This window comes from Bombus fervidus, chromosome 5 (assembly GCF_041682495.2).
Source record: "Bombus fervidus isolate BK054 chromosome 5, iyBomFerv1, whole genome shotgun sequence".
Taxonomy (NCBI): domain Eukaryota; kingdom Metazoa; phylum Arthropoda; class Insecta; order Hymenoptera; family Apidae; genus Bombus; species Bombus fervidus.
In genome coordinates, this window is record NC_091521.1 from 15,444,302 (window position 1) to 15,467,137 (window position 22,836).

Here is a 22,836-nt window from a genome sequence, read left to right on the forward strand (position 1 = left end):
AATTCTTTACTTTGTACGAAATATTTGGCTTTTTAACAGTCATCGTATCGTATTATGTTTAGGGAAACAAAATCCTCCATTATTAACGTACCATCCCCCAATGGCTGGCGCTATATACTGGGTGAGACAGTTATTTCACCGTCTAAGAAGACCAGTCTTGATCATCCAAAACATTGCAGAGTTGAAACACAGCAAGCTGAAGATTCTAGCTTTCAGTCAATATTACGAGGTGGCCAAACAAATGAAAGCGTACGAGGAATCAAAATACCAATCGTGGGCAGATAAGGCCCAGTACGTTGTGTTGGACACCATGAAGAGGAGTATCCTGAAGATGGAACGTTCTGAACCGGAACAAGGTTAACAATTTTACATAAACCTACCTCCGACTCGCCACTAAAATAGCCGAAATAATTAATTCGTAATAACGAAGAGAAATAACGAAACCCTAAACGAGAAATACAGACGATAGAATTTTCATTGAAAAAGAATGATTACGCGCAGAAACATTTAGTGCGAAAAAGTTAATATACAAATGAGTGAGGAGTTAAACCTTGTTCTAACAATTGCTAATTTTACTACGAAACATTTTATTATTCTGTATCTTCAAATCTGTTTAAAGAAGGGAAACATTTGTTACAGGTGTATTAACGTTCCCAAATATCGAGAAAAGCACGAAGAATCTGCAGACAATTCACTTGTCAAAAGGACAAAAGAGCAGAGAATTTGGATCACCTGGATCTACTCCTCAGGGATCTCTTCAAAAGGCCGAACGTGTGATGTCGAAACCAAGCATCGGTGACAGAATCTTTTTAATATTAAGCCATCTGTCGAAGATTTTCTAACGGTTTACGAATCATTCTGACAGAGACGGCCAGTTCTGTGGGAACCAAAGGACAGGTTAAGTCAGACACGAAAACCGAAGTGAAAGCATCGCTTCAATCCCACAAAGATCAAAAATCGTGGCCGACTTCTTCGGAAAAGCAGGCTGCCCAAGCGCAGAAGATTACTTGGATGGAATTTATGAGCGGATCGATTCTCGTCGAGTGTCAGCTTCGTTTTCAAGTGAATTTCGATTGGGAGTTCTTCGAAATTATTCACGAGGTACGCTGAGAAAATTTCCCTTCGCTTCCTTTTAATTGATATTTGATATTTTATATTTTCGATTGCAGGCTGAATTGATGGAGCAATTAGGTTTCGAATTAATCTCCATAGTGAAAGATGCTAGTATCCAGAAAAATCGACTAAGAAACGACCTCGAACTGATGGAAAAAGTGACCAACCAGTACAACGGGATGATCGACAAAATGGACAAAGCTGATGTACAAAATAATACAGAAATATTCGTATTCGCTAAATTCAATGACTCTGCCCCACTTAGTTAAGATATCCTACTTAGGATTCTTTCGTATTTAAGGATATATTGAAATATTGAAATATATGGATTAAATATTTTAAATTGAATAAAGAAGAACAAAGATGACACAAAGAAAATGATAAAATTCTGGTTTTTTAACTAAAACCAGATAGGATTTTTTAACTAAGAAAGGCAGAAATAGCTTGCAAGAATTCACGAACGAATTATTTATCATCGCAGATACAATTATTGAGAAACACGTTGTTAGATGTTGAGAAACATATTCAGCCTGGAGTAATGCGTTTTAATTGGAACTCTTTAAATATCTCCGACTACGCTCACGATTGTGAAAAATTATTGAAAAATCTAAACTCGATCGTGGATCAGGTGAACCACATGAAGAGCGATCTTGATAACAGAATAAATAACGACCTTCAGAGTTACAATCTCTTTTCTCTTCCCCTGAGAATCTACGAAAGCGAAGAATTGATGCCTTGCAAGGTATTTTCTTATATTTCCTTTCATTTATTTTTCAAATCGTCCCCCTAGAATTTTATTCATCGCATCAGATATTCCCCTCGACACGAAGCACTTTGGTGTTCAAGTTACAAATAAAGTAAGTAGGAAAGCGAAATATTGGAAACGTTTCTCTTTTTCCTATTTTTCGAAGGTTTATTTCCAAGAGATAGAAAATCGAAGAATCGAATTAATTGCCGCGATGTCCACGATATATCAGTCAACGAGTCCGATACTGATAAAATTGGAAAGTCTGGTATTGGAAACGTACACTGGAAAAAGCCCATCTATGCAGCTGCTTTACGAGAAATACGAAAAGAAAATATTTTGCTCTTTTATCACGTAAGCCTTTGTAAACGATTAAACCGGTTTTTACTTGAAAGAACGAATATAGAACGAAAATAGAAAATTATTTAAAGATGACCTGTTTCATCTTAACACAAAACAAAGTTACGTTCCCTATGTTATTTCTACGATAAAAATAATTAAGTAGCGGAGTAATTCGTTGTTTCAGATTGTTACTTCTTAGCTTTGCTTCGAATAAAATTTTCTCAATCTTAGTTACATGTATAAGGTTGTCCCAAAAGTTCCTTTCGTTTTATAAGGAAATAGTAGATGCACAACATTTCTTGTTTTATGTTATTTTATTGAATTACGTTTGATCCACTTTATTCTATTACTACAAAATGGATCATAAATAAATCCATAAAATAATATAAAATAAAAAATGTTGTGCATCTATTATTTCACTTGTGAAGCGAAGGAAACTTTTCGGACAACCCAATAATATATGACAATCACGATGTGGAACTCGCAATAGAAAATTAATTTCTTATCAATGAATAAAAATTATCTTAAGAATTGTTAAATCAAGTACTAAGTTAATAGTACACAATCGTATAGAATATCGTCTAGAGTGTAATGAATCATGAGGAACGATCCCATAACAATATTATAAATTGTACAGATGTATACTGAAGAACATAGAGTGTTTCAACAGAAGTCTAATTGAATGCAAGCCGATGTTTCAAGTGGACGCCATTTTAATAGCTTCAGAAGCGGTTCTAAGACCATCTCCTGGCGAAATTTATGCTACAATACTACAGAACGTGAAGAATTTATTGGAGAAGCTGAAATTATTTCCTAGATGGATGAACGGGACCTGTTTAGAGTGTAAACCGCAAACGAAGAACGAGTACGAAAACTTCGCTACAGTGACATTCTTTGAGGACGTCATGAGTATTAAAGTAAATTATTCGTAAAATTTAATCAATGAAATTTAATAGAATCGAAAGAGGTCAGAGCAGATAAAAATCCGACAAAATAAAATCAGCACAGAGAGCAAAGAATATAAATGCAAATATTTAAGAAAATAATGTCCTCTACATGATGTCATTTTCAAATCACGAACAATTCGATAATTTTCATTTGATTCAATCTCCTTCGATAATTACATTCTCTACGATCATGATTGTTTATATTCTTGAAGTAATTGAAAAATACGCGGCAAAGCGGCGGATAAGCTGATTTTTGTTGGTTCTCTGACTTCATAACTTTATAATTATGATTATACATTTGTGATTATCCATTTTATGGATTAAAATTTGCCAACGTAGGAACTAACATTTTTGTTGTTTATGTCGAGTGTATAATCTTGTGAATACGTCTGCGTAGGTAGTGAATGATAATATACTAATGGTTCAAAGGTCGGCGCATAAAATAGCGTTGGAAGCTTGGCACTATTTGCACAGGTGGAAGAAGTATAGTAATCTATGGTCTTTCGACAAGAACTTAGCTGCTGAGAAGTTCGCAGCAACCGAACCTACACTCCACCAATATGATGATAAATTCTCTTTCTACGACAATATTCTCCAGGAATTGACTGAAATGGATCTTTATCACGATCTTTATTGCGTACGGTAATATCTGTCTCATAAAATACTCTAATTCTTAAAAAGTCAAAGGATAAATTCTCATACTAACTTGGTACGTTAGGAAAGATTTACTGTATTCTCTATATTTATATATATAAATTTCCTAAAAATGCGTAAACACGAGCAATCTAATTAGAAGCATTAACGTACATGACAATAATTTCTGTTAATTAGCATCAATCTTGATTTCCTGCTTTCTGGTATCAAACAACACGCTAATGAATGGAAGCAGGTTCTCGGTCATTTTCTGCTGCACCAAACGGTTCACGATATGAACAGCTTACATCTGATAATCGAAAATTACCGAAGCGAAGTCGAGCTTGTAATCACTGGATTAGATCGTTTCACATCTGTCATGCAAGCAATCTCCGACATAAAAAAGACAGCGATTCAAGCGGAAGTTCGCTATACGACCTATCAGGTTTGTTTGATAAAAGTGCCATTACAAAATTTAAAAATAGGAAGAAGCAGTAAAATTTCAACACGCAATTTGGTTCTGCTTTTGCATATTCTGGTTTGCTAATTAGATCTCTGAAAAATGTAAAAACAAAGATATCTGAAGAAATAAGAGAATGTTCTCGAGTGTGATCGTATACTAGCTGACTGGTGATTTTATAAAAATCATACTAAATCAAAATCACGTAAGAACGAAACCGAGTGTGTTATATTTTATGATTGTAATATATGAAATTTTCAGGAAACTTTTCGAACTTTGCGCAGCCACGGGATATCTTTCCCCGAAGAAGACGAACAATTGGCTTACACTCTGCAACGTGACTGGGAGTCTTTATATTTGGGCGCTTTATACAGAGCTTCCACTTTAGCAAGTACTTCTGATAGATTTTCTGACATGACGCAAGAGCAGATTAATGAGTTCGTGAAAGAACTCGAAGAGTTCGCAGCAGACTTCGAGGCCAATGGCCCTGGCAGTGTCGGTGAGGATCTCGAACTTGGACTGCTCAAGATGGACGTGAGTTTCATATTTTTCCTTTTTGTTCTTATCGACATCTTCTGTTTCGTATAAATTAAAAACAGAAAAGAAACTAAATTTCATAGTACTACTAAATCGATTCGATATTCTAATATTTTTCTTTTCTTTACACTGTAAAACAGTCGGATCGTGTCATTTATAACTCAAATGTGTATAAAATCTAAATCGCGTATTATTTTATTTAAAAGAGCTAACCAACAGAAAATTATTTGATTATTTTATTTGGTCTTGAAACTAATTATTACTTGCAAGATGAAAATAATATATTTGACGTAGACCGTTGAACCAAACTCTTTGCGCGTCCAATTTTCATCGATTTGCACTCATCTATTTTTAAATTTCTATTCCCGAATTGCCCAGGAATATGGAAAACTGATCGCAAAATACGAAGAACGACGTCTTAACCTGATCAACTCGGAAATACTGTTCGATCTGCCAGCGACTGACTATTCGGTTTTCTTAAAAATCAAAAAGGACTACGAGGGCATGGAATTATTATTCGAATTGTATCAGGAACAGAAAAGTATGAGGGACGTGTGGGCGCAGACGCTTTGGGTGAACCTGAATCCTCAACAGCTGATGGATGGAATGGACCATTTTATCAGGGAATTTCGCAAACTTTCGAAATTCGTGAAGAATCTCAGCGTTGGACAGGCCTTAGATGCGAATATGAAGAGCTTCAAGAATTCTGTGCCACTGTTCATCGAATTAAAAAACGAGGCGATGAGGGAGAGACACTGGAAGCAATTAATGGAAAAAACTGGACGATATTTCGATATGGACCCAGACAGGTGCGATGATGATGATGATAAATGACAAAATTGTGGATGGACAAGTGTCAAATTTGTGCGAAATATTTATGATACTTTCAAAGTGGATTCGCGTGTGTGTGTATGTGTGTGTGTGTGTGTGTTTTAAGTTATTAAGTGTTTTTAGAGGAATTTGGAAATGGGAGGAAATTTTGGATCAGATAGATAAAATAGGAAATCAGACAACTTTTGGCTCTTTTGTACATTTTTTAGAAAGAGATATAAGAAAGGTTTTATAATTAGGTTTAGGAAATAGTTTAATATTAAGATCATTTCATATAATCAACCATAATTATATTTTGAGTATCGTGTTATGTATTACACCTGTAGGATTAGAAATATTATTCTGAAATTTGTGTTGTAAAGAAGCTTAAAGCGACGCTTAATTCGTTTTTTTACAGAATTTTTGTTTTTCTAACTGTTCATAGTAACACAAGACCTAGTGTTTTTGATAAAATATATGTGAATCTTTTAAAACATGGGGGAAAAAGAAATAGAGATACTGAAAGGGTGAGTTCATCCCCAATGATGTTTCCGATCGAAGGGAATTTTTGGTCACTGTTGGCTCGTAATTTAAAACTTTAATTTGCGTATTTACGTTTAAGATTCACTCTGAAGAACATGTTCGCTATGGAATTAGGAAAATACCAAGAAATAGCCAAAGAAATCGTGACGAATGCCGTGAAAGAGCTCGCCATAGAAAGAGGTTTAAAAGATTTGGCTGAAATCTGGAAAAACATGGAATTTACTATACTGAAACATTACAAAGGTATGCTTTGTAAATCTTTGCTTTCAATATTATAGTGAGTGATATTAGAAAAGCAAATAAAGTAAGAAAATTAAAAAAAGAAAATTGAAAAAGAGATCGACAAAAAATCGTGCTTTGTACGAAACTTCGAGGATAAGGACTAAATTAAAATAAATAAATGAGCACTAAATTTGAATGAAATGATACGAAATGCACGATTTTTAGGTACCGAGGATCGAGGATTCATTTTAGGACCAATAGACGAATTAAATCAGATTCTAGAGGACAATATGATGAACGTGAATGGCATGGCAGCCTCTCAATTCATCGGCCCTTTTCTCAGTACTGTGCAACACTGGGAAGTCACGATGCACACGATCTCCGAAGTTATCGAATTATGGGTGCAACTGCAGAAAAAATGGCTATACCTCGAGGGCATTTTCGTAGGCGGTGACATAAGACTCCAATTGCCAGACGAAGCGAAGAAATTCGACGAAATTGACAAATCTTTTAAGAAAATTATGACAGACACGTCGAAGAGGCTGAACGTTCTCCAATGTTGCACGATTAAAGGTAAAATTAGGGGAAATTGATTTGAATTGTTTTATAATTTTGAAACAAACTGCTTGGATTAATTATAATTAGATTTAACATAACAACGCTTTAAAACAATTAGTTTAAATAAATTATATCCGTGATCCAGGCAGACAGGAAGAGTTCGAATCGATGATTCTTGCACTGGACAAATGTCAGAAGTCGCTGACAAATTACTTGAACAGCAAACGAGCAGTTTTCCCGCGATTCACTTTCCTCAGTGACGACGATCTGCTGAGTATCCTTGGGAGCGGCGAACCCATCGCCATTCAAGAACACGTGGGCAAGATGTTCGATAATTTGGACAAATTCCGTTTCGAAATAAACAATACCGAACGCGTGATAGCCACTGGCTTGATCTCTTGCGAGAAAGAGGTAATGGACTTCAGAAACGTGGTTCTAGCCGAAGGGAAAATCGAAGAATGGATGGTGCTTGCATTGGAAGAGATGAAAAGATCGAACCGATTCTTGACGAAAAAGGCTATCTACAATTATGGGAAGGTGAGTCTACTTCAGCGGATTTACTACAGGAAATTAGGAATTTTTATACTTGTACCAAGATTGCTACTTCTCTAAAATGAAAACTAAGTTACAGCTATACAGTAGCTACTTAAAGTATTTATACACGCTTGTATTTATTATGGTATTCACGTACTAATTAATCACACCCAAGTACATTAAATTCCGTATTATTTAATGCTATCGATATTACAAAATTATTGAAATCCACGAGGTGTACCATGATACAATTACCATTTGTATCGTCGATTTAAGAAAATCAAATGGAATCCTCCAGGTCAGAAGACCTAGGACACAATGGATGCTAGACTTCCAAGGAATGATGATCCTGGTGGCTGATCAAATATGGTGGACAGCGGAGGTGGAGAACGTGTTCGAGAAAATGTCTCAAGGACAGATGCGTGCAATGAAAGATGTACGCTTCTCTTTGAATTAAATTAATAAGATTCCCGTATATGGAAGACTCGGATACATCGATCGTCTCGTTTACAGTATTTGAAGCAACTGAACAATCAACTAAACGAAGTGGTAACACTGATGGGTGGTGATACGTTGACGAACAATGACAGAAAAAAATTTGACATGGTATTAACTCTCGATGTTCATATGAGAGATATCGTGGAAGGTTTCGTCAGAGACAGTATCATGGATCCTTCGGAATTCGAGTGGGAAAGTCAATTAAGGTTCCTTCTTATTCGTTCCTATTTTTCTTATTTATTTTTATTCGTTATCTTTTCTATTTTCTCTGTTCTTATTAAGTACTAATTACGACGCTTAATATCCGTGTAAATTCTTATCGCGTATCAGAAAAGAGATACGATACATTTCATACGTAAGTATAAATTTCCTGCAAAGGTTTTACTGGATTCACGATCTGGATAATGTTTGGATGTACCAGTGCACAGGAATATTCGAATACGGCTACGAGTACATGGGACTCAATGGAAGACTCGTTGTTACACCTTTGACAGACAGGATATACTTGACTATCACACAAGCTCTCTCGATGCACCTGGGTGGAGCTCCTGCAGGTACAGCGATAACATTAAGATTGGAAAATATAGTTGAAAATTAATTAATTAGTCACTAATAATTCAGAAAATAGAACTCGAAGTGAAAGACTTTGAAAAATTCTCTCAGATATATTCTAGAAGACACGGTGACTTCTAAAAATATCTACTTACGAAATTATTTCTTAGGGGTTGTTAATAATTTTGATCTAACTTCTCAAATTTTTACCTCGTAGATATAATTATTATTATTACTAACATTTAATTTTTTCTAGTAAGAATGGGGAATCAAGTACATATTGGTATTTACTTTAAAATGTACCAAGAGTGTAGATGTTTTTTTATTTCCTCAGGTCCTGCTGGAACGGGAAAAACGGAGACCACGAAAGACTTGGCGAAGGCGTTAGGATTACTGTGCATCGTCACAAATTGCGGTGAAGGGATGGATTATGTGGCGATAGGAAACACACTGAGTGGCCTGGCACAGTGCGGAGTATGGGGTTGCTTCGACGAATTTAATCGCATCGATATTTCTGTCCTATCGGTTATCTCTACTCAGCTTCAAACTATACGCTCCGCTTTGATGGCAAAAGCATCAAGATTTATGGTAAGAAAATATAAAGGAACGATAGTGCAACTTCTCCGAAACTTCTTATCAAGTATTTTAAGTATTTTAAAAAGCTCGCTGTTTCCATCATGTATCTATCTTTTTACGTATAATTCATGTACAATAAATCATCTTATTCTCTCTAACGTATCAATATCGATTTAATTTTTTTAATTGAATCGCATGTTTTTACTGTCGCTATTTTATGTCACATTTCGAGATAAATCCAACGATACGTATGACAAGTACATTCGAACAATAATTTGTCTTGAATATTTCTATAAAAAATTGATAACAAATAATAAGTTTGTCCGGTATCTTTTACTCGTGGCGCGTGTCCCACGACACGAGAGATAAATCGAATTAAATTTATTGAATCGATATGCCTCTATTTAACGCAATGATTACAACGGTATGTAGATTAGCGCGTACATCAAACTCGATTAGTCACAGTCTAAAAATTTCATCACTCTGTATTTCGATATTTATCAGTATCCTTTCGTTGTTATCTCTCGTCACCAGTACCAATAAACCAAATTTACGTCTAATTAAATTTAACCACTCTGTGCAACCGCAGTTCGAGGGGCAAGACATAGTGCTCGACTCGAAAGTGGGCATATTCATCACAATGAATCCAGGGTACGCGGGTCGAACGGAACTTCCGGAATCGGTGAAAGCGCTGTTCAGGCCAGTGGTGTGCATAGTTCCGGATAACGAGCTGATTTGCCAGATAAAGCTGTTCAGCTCCGGCTTCTTGACCGCCAAAGTTCTAGCCAAGAAGATGACTGTTCTGTACAAATTGGCACGCGAACAACTGAGCAAGCAGAACCACTACGACTTCGGTCTGAGAGCACTCAAATCCGTGCTCAATATGGCCGGCCACCTGAAGAGGACTTCCGGTGACCTGGCTGAAGACGTGGTACTCATGAGGGCGCTTCGAGACATGAATTTGCCGAAATTTATTTTCGACGACGTCCCATTGTTTCTGGGATTAATCGCTGACCTCTTCCCAGACCTTGACTGTCCGAGAGTTCATTATCCTGATTTTAACAACGCTGTTAATCAAGTACTGGCGGAGCAACGATATATTATCTTGTCTGAGCAGGTAGTATTTTTTGCTTTAAAACAATTTCATTTGAAAAGCACGCGAGAAAGAAAAGTAATAAATTTATATTTGTCGATTTCATGATTTTCATATCGTTTGATGGCTAAAAGAGTATTTTATATAATCGAACAAAGAAAACGATCTGCTATATGCAAAGATACATGGTTTGAAAATAAAAAAATAAAAAGTTCTCGATATACATAGATATAGATATAAATCATTGTACACTTACAATCGTCTTCCTAAAAATTATCATGGAGCGTATTATTCCATCAGTATCGTAAATATTCCAATTGCAAATTAATATAGCGAATAACAAAATTCATGAAAGTGTCCCAACTACACAGATTGACAAAGTGGTGCAACTATACGAAGTAATGATGACTAGACACTCGACAATGGTGGTTGGACCGACAGGAGGCGGGAAGACCGTCGTGATCGAAACTCTTTGCAAAGCTCAAACTCGTCTCGACAAACCTACCAAACTCTACATTTTAAATCCAAAGGTACTGCATCGCTATAATTAACTCCTCGATGCTCACAATCATAACACCAACGCGTAATAGAAATATGCAATTTGTACAAGTCCGTGATATGTTCAGGATCAAGATCGACACACTTAATCTTTTATTTTCTACGTAATAAATAAAATTGTACTCAGGCGTGCACCGTGAACGAACTTTATGGTGTGTTGGATCCAGCGACACGCGATTGGACAGACGGTCTCCTGAGTTGTATTTTTCGGGAAGTGAACCGACCATTGAACTCGAACAAGGATGAGAAAAAATATATTTTGTTCGACGGTGACGTAGATCCACAATGGATCGAGAATATGAATTCCGTGATGGACGATAACAAATTATTGACTCTGGCCAATCAAGAAAGAATCAAGATGCAGAATCATTGTAGTCTACTGTTCGAGGTAATTGTAACTAAATCGGTCGATCGTGTATTACTTTTACGTGACACGATTTGAATTAAATAGGATACAGAAAGAGAGAACTCGTTGGTTGGCTGAATAACGATTTTCACTGAAGTTTTTTTTATAAAAGGTAGGCGACCTGCAGTACGCCTCGCCAGCGACTGTATCCAGAGCCGGCATGGTGTACGTAGACCCAAAAAACTTGGGTTATCAGCCTTACATGGACAAATGGATACGGAGCAAGAGCGAATCGGACCAGGAGATACTGATCGGAATGTGCGAGAAATACGTGCACGGCGGGATAGCTCTCATTATAGAAGGAATGCTCGGGTTACAACAAGTTACACCGCTTAAGATGATCATACCACAAACCGGACTGAACATGGTAGCAATTAAACTTTTATACGCTAATTAATTCGTCCTTTTATGTGAATGCAGAATGTCGAAAAAGAAACTGTGATCTAGCCATTTGTAACTTATCAGGGAAAGAATTTGTACGATTCAAGATCGAGTATTAATGGACTTTAAGAATATGTAGTATTCGAAAATAGAACCAAAGAATCGTTCCGAATAATTTCAAAAAATTTAACTTAAAATTTGCTACAATTTCCTAATTCTTTATCCAAAAGTTTCCTATCTGATTCACATTGACGATCTATAATTTCTTCGCCTGATTACTTCAAATTATGTCAAAATTCAAGTATAGAATTACTAGCGAGCGTCTTTCGTTCAGGTAATACAACTTTGTTACGTATTCGACGGTCTCCTCGCTATTATGGATACTCGGTCAACTCCTACTACCAAGACCGAGGAAGAGGAAGAAATAAGGGCAGAAGTGTTATTCTCCAGAGGGGAAATTCTCGAGGCGATGTACATTCAAGCTTGCTACTGGTCCTTGGGAGCCTCCCTGGTGATTGAGAACAGGCCTGACTTTGACGATTACATAAAGAGAACTTCTGGATTCATGCTTGTCCAAGATACCGTTGAAAAACGAGCTACTGTGCGTGAGTTTCGGAAACTAAGGATATTTTTATTTCTATACATATCCATCGTCAGCCAGTCAATTTGTGTTCAAATTCATGGCAATTTGTTTGAAACTATGAAAAACGAGCAGAGAATTCATTGGACAATCTAAGACACGTTGAACTCGATGCCATCGCAATTTATCATCTTTTCCGTTTAACTAAAATAAATAAATACAAAATGAATAAATTCTCGAATTATCACTAGGATACATACCCGTGACGGAGAAATTGTTGTACGATTATTTCTTGGATTTGGAAAAGAATATATGGATCCCATGGAGAGCTCTGGTCCCTAATTATGTCCATGACAGACAAAAACATTTCTCCGATATTTTGGTTCCTACCATAGACACTCTAAGAACTACGTGGTTCGTTAACATGATGAACGAACGAGATCGGCCAGCTCTTTTAGTTGGCGAAACTGGTACTTCGAAAACCGCTATAATTCAAGAATTTCTTCGAAATCTGAGCATCGAGAAATACGTAAGTTTTAGTTTTATACGTAGGATTTAAAAACGAATAAAAAAATCGGCAAAAAATTAATCAATTTAACGCGAAAGAAACAATATGGAGAAAAGAAGAAATTTATCGTAAAAAATCCAATATCAAGTATATATATGTATTGCCTTGTCGTTTCACTTCCCCGATCTTTGATGCTATTTCCATTAGAATCAACTTCTCATCAATTTCTCATCGAGGACAACTTCGATGGACGTGCAAAAAAATATAGAGGCTGTCGTGGAAAAGAGAACGAGGGAAACTTACGGACCACCTCCTGGTAAAAAGTTGTTACTCTTCATCGACGACATGAATATGCCACTGGTGGACACTTATGGTACCCAGCAACCTATCGCGCTTCTCAAATTTTTATTCGAAAAGGGAGGATTCTACGATCGTGGAAAGGACCTTTCATTAATGTACATGAAAGATATGTGTAAGTTGATTTATCGAGTTTTCTCTTTCAACGTGATATGGATTTAAAATTCGGATTATGAAGGGTTTATTATTTTACAAGGTTATTTAGCGGCAATGGGAAAGCCTGGCGGAGGAAGGAACGAAGTGGATCCAAGATTCATCTCCATGTTCTCCGTCTATAACGTTATATTTCCGGCAAATGAGACGCTTTGTTACATTTACACAAGCATACTGAGCGGACACTTGCAAACATTTTCAGAGGAAGTGCAAGCAATTGCAGAAACCCTGGTGCAAATTACTCTGGACCTCTATCAGGTATTTCACCTTTAACGAAAGACTAACTTACACTGACCGATCTCCTAGCACTCTGCTCCTTTCTCGATTCTTAGAATTTAACCAGACATAATTTCTCACTTTCCTATTGTTTCAGAGAGTTACTACGGAATTATTACCCACACCGAATAAATTCCATTACATTTTTAATATGCGAGATTTGTCGAGAATTACGGCTGGGCTTCTTCAAAGCCATCCTGATTATCTTCCAAAAGTGAAACAGATCGTTAGACTCTGGAGGAACGAGTTCGCCAGAATTATATGCGATCGTTTGATAAACGAAGACGTAAGTAATAGAGGAAAGAAAGGAAATCTTTGTATGTAAATTAGAATTCGATCGTAGGACGAGAGTATCGTAGCTACATACGTGAAAGAGAAGATCGAAGAACACTGGGAGGAAGAGCCTGACGTTATCAAATATGTAATGAGGGATCCTCTGCTATTTGGTGATTTTAGAAACGCCATTAACGAGGGGGAACCACGATTCTACGAAGATTTGTTGGACTACGAGGCTGTCTACAGTTTATTCCTAGAGGTAATTAACATTCCTTGGTAGAAAACAAAAATTTCGAACACTTACTGTTATTTGGGCGAAAGCAGATACAAAAAAAAAGCTTTATACCGCATTTGTTGCTTACGTTTTCGCAGAAAATCACCTCGTCTTTCGGTCGTACTATTATTTCCACTCCACCTTGTATTAAACTATTTTCCGCAAAATTGACTTTTCAGATCTACGAAGATTATAACGAGAGAAGCGTGACAACTTTGCAAATGGTCCTCTTCAACGATGCGCTCCAGCACTTGACTAGAGTTCACCGTGCACTCAGAATGCACAGAGGGCACGTTTTGGTAATTGGCATCGGTGGAAGTGGCAAGAAATCGGTGATCAAATTAGCAGCTTACGCAGCCAACTTCCAAATTTTCGAAATTAATCTATCTCGAGGCTACAACGAAGCTTCTTTTCGCGATGATATGAAAACACTGTACAACAAGGTTGGCGTAGACAATCAGAGAATCGTGTTCTTATTTACATCTGCTCATGTCATCGACGAAAGTTTTCTGGAGTTGGTAAACAACATGTTGATGACTGGTGTCGTACCAGCGCTGTTCACGGACGAAGATAAGGACGAAATCGTCAATTCTTGCAGAAATCAGGCTGTAGATGCTGGCTTCGGTATCACCAGGTTTGCTTTCAGTTTTTCCAGTCGAATTCCTTGGACGAGAAAATTTATGGAACAGAGATTAATACGAAAAGAATGAAATAGTTTCGTATTAATTACTTTGACTTCTCGATAGTGAAAAGACAAATAACAGAGGTATTCTTGCTATGCTTCAGAGAAAGTGTATGGTCATATTTCGTGAAAACCAGCCTTCAAAATTTACGGATAGCGTTGTCGATGAGTCCATCGGGAGATTTATTAAGGACAAGATGTCGAAGTTATCCTGGTCTGGTGAGCAGTACCACCATAGACTGGATGTTCCCTTGGCCTGAACAAGCTTTAGTTTCCGTGGCTAACGTCACTCTTAGAGACGTATGTAATTGTTTGGTCAATTTTGAACGATCTTTTATTCATAAATGCAAAAAGATCCACCGTAATATCTAGAACGTATGAATTGTACAATTCTTTTTCAGCACCCAAACGTATCACAAACTTACAGAGATGCCCTAGTAGAACATATGGTGTTCACTCATAAGACTGTCTGCGACTACACGGTGGAATTTCAAGCGATACTACGAAGAAGAAATTACGTGACTCCCAAACACTACTTAGATTTTATAAACAGTTATCTGCATCTGTTGGTAGAAACAAGGGATTACATAAATTCACAATGTGATCGACTTTCCGGAGGTTCGTAGCGAAGGTTTTCAACCTTTGCACAGCGTTTATTATCTGTTCGCTGAAGGATTGAATTTAAAAATTAAAAATCGACGCTCAAAATAGTCGGAGAAATTATTTGATCGCAATTACATCGTAAAGTATCTTCGAGGGAATATTTTAATAAAATGTGAAATTGTATTTTTTTTTTTTTTTAATTTTAAAGGTCTGCAGAAGATCGCAGAAGCCTCGGTGACTTTGAACGAGTTAAATCAAATTCTGGCCGTGCAAAGGGTAAAAGTAGCTGATCAGACGAGAAACTGCGAGCGACTATTGGCTTCTATAGGAGAAAGTACGAATATTGCGATGGAAAAGAAACAGCTGAGCGAGCAGGAAAGGCAAGCGATAGAACAACAGAGGAAGATTATCGACAAGGAGGAAACGGAAGCTAAACAGGCGTTGGCTGACGCGCAACCTGCCTTAGATGCAGCCAGAGCGGCCCTTGGGGAACTCGAGAAAGCAGACATTACTGAAATAAGGTTTGTTAACTTTTCTTTCTGTTTTGCAAATATACAAAAAATATGTATAAAAAAGATACAACAGAAATTTAATGTTTTGCACTGTTGCAAAAACATTAGAGGAACTTGAGTAAACGTCGTTACTAACTTTAATTTCCCTTGGGAAAACACAGCTCTCGAATAAAATTTCTAGCAGAAATTCATTTCCTTGGAACACGGAAATAAACATAAAAACATGTGAAAAATATTAAACGCGTAAAAAGTGTACAAAATATTAAAAACATTTTTAGATCGTTTGCAACTCCGCCGGAACCTGTGCAAATTGTTTCGGAATGCGTGGCGATGCTGCGAGGCATAAAGGACATTTCTTGGAAAGGTGCAAAAGGAATGATGAGCGACCCAGCATTTCTACGACAATTGCAAGAGATGAACTGCGATAAAATCACATTGAAACAACAACAAACAGTCAAAGCTCATTTAAAGAAAACTACTAAATTGGATCAAATGCAGCACATCAGCAAAGCTGGGTACGGATTATACAGATTCGTACTCGCTGTGCTGGATTACTGCGCCGTTTTCAGAGAGGTACGATATTTAAATTTCAACGTGTTTTCGGAGCGAGATATATTTCTCTAACGCGTAATTCTAACAAAGCACAGCTGAAACACGGAATTTTGAGAAAAGGAAAACTGTAAATTAGAATGAACAAGCGAAATAAATGTCTGAAACTCGCAACTTTAGTGAAACAGAGTTAATATCTGAAGTTCCAAATTTGAGTGGAACGACATAAAGTAAAAGTGAAAATTTTATCTCAACGTTGAATCCGTCGTATTTCCTCAGGTGAAACCAAAGATAGAACGCGTTAAGGAATTAGAAGCTGAATCGGAACGAGCACGAAAGGCCTTGGAAAGAGAAGAACGAGAATTAAGGAGGCTTGAGAGAGCCATTGCCGATTTGAATACAAAATATGAGAATGCTATGGAAGAAAGACAAAAATTGCAAGAAGAGACAGACTTGCTTCAGAGGCGTTTAATAGCTGCTGATAAATTAATTAGCGGATTGTCTTCTGAAAATGAACGGTGGAAAAAAGATTTGGAGACGCTACATGGCCAGATAGAGAAAATTACTGGCAATTGTTTGCTTTCCGCTGGATTTCTCGCATATTGTGGACCATTTTCTTACGAGTATAGGAATCAGATGGTATACGACGACTGGTGGAACAGTATAGTGCAAAAAGGAATTCCATTCACGGATACGTTCAAGATCCAGACGGAGCTAAGCAATGACGTTGAAATTAGCACGTTAGCAAGATACTGTTATTCTGCCTTTTTGTTATTTTTTATTCTACTCTTTTCTGCCGTCTTTTTATTTTTATAAATAATAAAAAAGTTCATTAGACGATTTATTTCAGATGGACATCCGAGGGCCTACCACCTGATGAACTATCCGTGCAAAACGGAATTCTAACTACGAGAGCATCGAGATTCCCTGTTTGCATCGATCCTCAGCAACAAGCTCTGAACTGGATTAAGAAGAAAGAACAGAAGAAGAATTTAAAGATCCTATCGTTCAGTGATTCAGACTTTTTGAAGCAAGTGGAGCTTGCAATAAAATACGGTCTTCCAGTTCTATTTCAGGACGTCGATGAAATTGATCCTGTTTTAGATAACGTCCTATCGAAGAACATACAAAGTATTTCATGTGTATTTTATGTTGAAAAATAAATGGATATGGGACATAAAATTTTATTGCAGATGTGGGAGGTAGAATGTTCGTGCTCCTCGGTGACAAGGAAGTGGATTATGATCCGAAATTCAGGATGTACCTCACTACGAAGATGTCAAATCCCATATTCGATCCTGCTGTATATGCCAAGACCACCGTGATCAATTACATGGTGACCTTAGGGGTTCGTTCTGAACATTTTTCTTTCATTTCAATTATCCCTATAATATAATTACAAATTTAAATAAATACTTCGCTCTATTCACGAATGGTACTTTCCATCCGTCTTAAATTAAAGCGAAACGATAGTTCGGATAGCTTAGAAAAATCTCCTTTCAAACGACTAGTAGAATGTCTGATAAAAAAAGAACCTTTGCTGAAAAGAGTACGAGATGAAACGATGGTTACCACGATTTAAAAGAATCTCTGCTAGAAAACGAATATCTGACTACTACGGAATTGTACGTATACAAATAAAAGAATTAAAGAAATGAAACTATCAAATTCTAGGGACTGGAGGATCAACTACTATCAGTGGTCGTTCGAACAGAGAGACCAGACATCGAGGAACAACGAGAAAGCTTGATCATCGAGACCAGCGAGAACAAGAACCTCCTGAAACAGTTAGAAGACAGTTTACTTCTCGAAATTGCTACGAATAAAGGCAATATGTTAGATAATATCGAGCTGATAGAAACTCTGGAAAGCACGAAATCTAGCGCTGCAGAAGTAATGAGAAAGTTATATCTAGCTGAAGTGACAGCTTCTGACGTGAACAAGCTCCGAGATGGATATCGATCAGTGGCAAACAGAGGAGCGTTATTGTTCTTCGTTTTGGCCGACATGGCCATGGTAAATCCGATGTATCAGTATTCTCTTATTAGCTACGTGGAGGTGTTCATTTATTCGCTGAGGAAAGCGCTACCGGATCCAACGTTACAACGTCGTCTGCAGAATATTATCCCAATGCTGACGAAGAACGTGTACGACTATGGTTGTACGGGAATTTTCGAAAGGCATAAATTGTTGTTCTCGTTTCAAATTTGCACGAAATTGGAGCAAAGTATAGGGAACGTCAGTCAACGGGAATTGGACTTTTTCATTAAAGGAAGTATCACTTTGGAAAAATCGCCAAAAATTAATCCTACGGAATGGTTACCGGCTGCTGGATGGGCGGATTTGTTGAAACTGAGTAACGATTTTCCATACAAGTTTGGAAACATCGCGGACGAACTGGCTTCACACGCGGATGACTGGCAAGCTGTAAGTGGCGATCAAACTTGTTTCTTTGGACGTTTATTGTTATAATTTTCATCGAGTCATTCGACAGAATCGTAAAAAATCTCAGAGTAATTAATACCGCGTTCCTACTAAATATGAAAATTTTAATATTACCAATTGATTTCAGACGCAATAAACTCAGCGTTACCATTTTAAAGAACATGTAGGTATTAAATAAAAATCTTTCAGTGGTACGACACGGACGCCCCAGAGGCTCTGGACTTTCCTCTGGACTACTCCGCCAAATTAAAACCCTTCGAAAAGCTTATGTTGATACGCTGTTTCCGCGTCGATCGAGTTTATCGGAGTGTGATCGATTACATCAGCGAGACTATGGGAAAAGAATACATCACACCCCCCCATATTAGTCTCGAATTAATCTTGGAACAAAGCACGCCTACAATGCCTGTTATTTTCATTCTAAGCCCTGGATCTGATCCTTCCTCGGAACTAATGAAATTAGCAGACAAACACGGTTGTGGAGGCGGGAGATTCAAATATTTGTCCCTTGGACAGGGCCAGGAGAAGGTAGGTTATTTAATTTGTTAATTATTTAATTGACCCCCGTAGGATCGAAGTTCTTTAAACTTTGGGAAAAATTGATGCATGCTTTCTTCAATTTGACGTTTCAGACTGCGATAGAGTTGTTAGAAGTTGCAGTGTCTAGAGGACAATGGTTAATGTTCCAAAATTGCCATTTACTGTTAAGTTTCACCAGAGAACTAGAGAAACTGTTGGATGAGGTTGGAACACCTCATCCCGATTTCCGGTTGTGGCTCACGACTGACCCGACTCCCACTTTTCCTATCGGAATATTGCAGCAATCTTTGAAAGGTTACTTCAGAGTAAACAAATCCTTTGCCATTTCTTCCTTTAAATAAGCTTTTGTGAAATAATGTTCAATTTGTGTTTTTAGTGGTCACAGAGCCACCTAGTGGATTGAAATTAAATCTCCAGAATACTTATTTAAAAATCAGGCCTAGAATGCTTGAAAGTTGTGCACATCCTGCCTACAAACATTTAATTTACGTATTAGCTTTCTATCACGCGGTTATTCAAGTGAGTCAGACCAGAATTAACCCAAGTATTACTTAACCGAGTAAGAGCGGAGCCTCGTATATTACGATGAATTGACTGTTTGATTACGCTCGGTAGGAGAGAAGGAGATACGATAAGATTGGCTGGAATATAAATTACGATTTCAATGAATCGGATTTCAATGTATGCTGTATTATTCTGAACACTTATTTGACCAAGGCGTTCACAGCGAAAGATTCCAGGCTCCCTTGGAACAGCTTGAAATATTTGATAGGAGAAGTACGTTTTATGCATGACTAGCCATAGCTTTGTCTTTTACGATATTTAAGAAAGGTAGTTTAGTTTTAAGCGAGATTATCTTGTTTTATCGCTTGTCGTAAAACATTCCAAATATGACACGGATTTTAAAACTTTTCGAGTAAAAGAATCTGCAGTTCTTAGATATTTGCCGAACTTTGAAACATTTGACAATTTTAAGTACAACTTCTTCTTTACAACTTCTCAATGATTAAATTCAAAAATTCGAATTTTATACGAATTCAGGTAATCGTCTACGAAAAGCTACTCTAAACATCTATTTCTCCAATCTTCAGCTAAGAAATTCTAAATTTTACGAAACTTAGGTAATGTACGGTGGAAGAGTGATAGACAGCTACGATCGTCGAGTATCCGAAACCTACATGGACGAATACTTCGGAGATTTCCTTTTCGACAGCTTCCAACCCTTCCACTTTTATCACGACGAGGAAGTCGATTACGTGATCCCCCCGGAAGGCGAATTAGAAGATTATCTCGAGTTCATCGAGGGATTACCTCTGGCGAACAGTCCAGATGTCTTTGGACTGCACCCAAATGCCGAAATTGGCTACTTCACTCAAGCTGCGAAAGAAATGTGGAACAATCTTATAGAACTGCAACCGCAAACTGGTAAGCACGCAACCAAGGTAATTTGATAATGGGATTAATCGGTTTGTCGTCTGTATAATTGGAGGATTCATAACAAAAACAAGCTTTGTCATTTTTTATTTCTTTTTCTTTTCGAGCGAGCAAAAGAATATTGTAGATGTCTCGAATAATCCTACTTTATGTTACAACGTAAATTACCTATCGTAGAGCAGAATCATGAAATTGTAGATCTTTCGATTAAGATAAATTTTTGTATGAGCTACGTTCGAGTTGCATTAATATTATAAAATTGAAAAATTTGATAAACTTTCGTTCCAAATTGTCCAATTCTCCAATTTATCGTTCTGATATCGTGCTATAAAAACGTATTTCTCTTTAGTACGCCTGGGTAAAAGGAGTAAGTTTTTTCTACAAATAACTGTCTACAAATAATTCTCTTTTCGTCCGAATTACGAGAAACATTGTTTTACTATTTAGAAGTCAGTGGAGTTGGAATAAGTAAAGATGAATTTATTGACAACATTGCGAAAGACATATTGAATAAAGTTCCTGTCGAGTACGATCTCGTTAAAGTGAGGAAACATTTTGGTCCAACGATAACTCCAACCACGATTGTTCTTTTCCAAGAATTGGAGAGATTTAATACGCTGATTAGAATAATGAAGAGGACATTAACGCAGTTGAGAAAGGTCTATACTTCCTTCCCTCTCATACAAGCGTAAATCAACTTTCAACATTTCAAAGCTTCCACGAGTATACGACTTTATTGATTTCGGAAATAAAAGAAACGCGCTAGAGTGAAATTTCTCCTGTGATAGGCTAAATCTGATTTCCTTTGATAATCTTTTAAGGATTGCATCTTTTTGTATTTATATATGGTTAGGCTATCGCTGGAGAAATTGGAATGGACATGACCCTCGAAAATATATCCGCGGCATTATACAATGGCGTATTGCCGCAAGAATGGGCCATACTAGCGCCAGACACGAGGAAAAATCTTGGTGGATGGATGGAACATTTCGAGAAGAGGATACAACAGTACACTAATTGGGTGAGATATTACAATCAGCATAGATTTCACGATTTATTGATTTATCAAAAACATTGAAAATTATCTTCTTCTTTTTCGTTAAATATCCAGTCGAAAATAAAATTCGCTTGGCAAAAGATTTCAACATTAAATAAAATATTGAAATCTTGTACCAAAGTTAGAAGAACTGTTTCTAATAGATTTTTCTAAAATTCTTAGTCTACGACGAGCGAGCCTATAGTTCTCTGGTTAGCCGGGCTACACATCCCGGAAACTTATTTAGCAGCTCTCGTGCAAATGGCTTGTCGCAGAAATAGTTGGTCTTTGGATCGTTCTCTCACATACACAGCAGTATCGACATTTACAAGACCTGAAAAGGTAGAGGAAAGACCCGACCAGGTAACCAATAATTCATCATACATCACCATCCTGATTTCGTTTTCAAAAATTGAACGAATAGAAATACAGATAGAGAAGCGTTAATAAGCATTCCGATTGATATTTTGATTGATTTATAGTAATGGTATTTGAATTTTGCCAAACTATACAGATAAATAGTAATTAAATACCGTAGGGTTGTTACGTGAGTGGATTATATTTGGAAGGGGCTAGATGGGATCTACAAGAACAATGTCTTAAAAGATCACATCCAAAAATCCTGATAGAAGAATTACCAATTCTCATCATCATTCCAGTAGAAGCTCATAGACTCAGACTTCAGGTAATGAAATGATTTTAATTTGCGTAAAATTGATTGAAATTCTTTAAATAATTAACGTGTAATTTTGTGAATTATAGAATACTTTCAGAACGCCAGTGTACACTACGTCTAATCGAAGGAACGCCATGGGGGTAGGTCTGGTTTTCGAGGCAAACCTCGCCACCACGGAACACATATCTCACTGGGTATTGCAAGGAGTTTGTTTAGTGTTAAATACCGATTAAATGGCTAAGAGTTATATACGATTACAGTAATATTTATTATTTTATAAGAAACGTAATATACAAAGACATCCCATGTACAGTAATATCTTTCTAAATATATTAAAAGAAATCTTTCTAAAAATATCAAACCATCACATTATATTTATGTAACGTTGTAATATTTTCTTTCTTATTTAAAATATCCCATACACCAA

General features: G+C 36.9%; 2 protein-coding genes across 2 annotated transcripts; both read left to right on the forward strand.

Moving 5' to 3' along the window:
* Window positions 1–100: 100 nt before the first annotated feature.
* LOC139987390 (dynein axonemal heavy chain 10-like) lies at window positions 101–5,773 on the forward strand. The gene is made up of 11 exons (XM_072003566.1): window positions 101–356; window positions 640–795; window positions 866–1,101; window positions 1,170–1,343; window positions 1,595–1,855; window positions 1,924–1,970; window positions 2,838–3,117; window positions 3,545–3,789; window positions 3,979–4,225; window positions 4,502–4,774; window positions 5,156–5,773. The coding sequence occupies exons 1-11, from the start codon at window positions 101–103 to the stop codon at window positions 5,609–5,611; spliced, it is 2,631 nt and encodes an 876-aa protein (XP_071859667.1). The 3' UTR covers window positions 5,612–5,773.
* A 178-nt stretch (window positions 5,774–5,951) lies between these two features.
* LOC139987287 (dynein axonemal heavy chain 10-like) lies at window positions 5,952–22,831 on the forward strand. Its single transcript, XM_072003369.1, has 37 exons — window positions 5,952–6,114; window positions 6,210–6,373; window positions 6,578–6,925; window positions 7,056–7,447; window positions 7,743–7,880; window positions 7,958–8,148; window positions 8,321–8,496; window positions 8,829–9,082; window positions 9,660–10,187; window positions 10,535–10,693; window positions 10,849–11,109; window positions 11,240–11,494; window positions 11,843–12,113; window positions 12,340–12,617; window positions 12,804–13,068; window positions 13,150–13,364; window positions 13,480–13,668; window positions 13,726–13,917; window positions 14,112–14,566; window positions 14,719–14,914; window positions 15,016–15,232; window positions 15,426–15,738; window positions 16,008–16,302; window positions 16,558–17,018; window positions 17,129–17,409; window positions 17,472–17,626; window positions 17,953–18,705; window positions 18,913–19,251; window positions 19,356–19,557; window positions 19,640–19,782; window positions 19,879–20,040; window positions 20,385–20,688; window positions 21,145–21,356; window positions 21,551–21,718; window positions 21,917–22,096; window positions 22,272–22,418; window positions 22,496–22,831. Exons 1-37 carry the CDS (start codon window positions 6,083–6,085, stop codon window positions 22,640–22,642), a joined length of 9,438 nt encoding a protein of 3,145 aa, XP_071859470.1. The 5' UTR covers window positions 5,952–6,082; the 3' UTR covers window positions 22,643–22,831.
* Window positions 22,832–22,836: the final 5 nt, after the last annotated feature.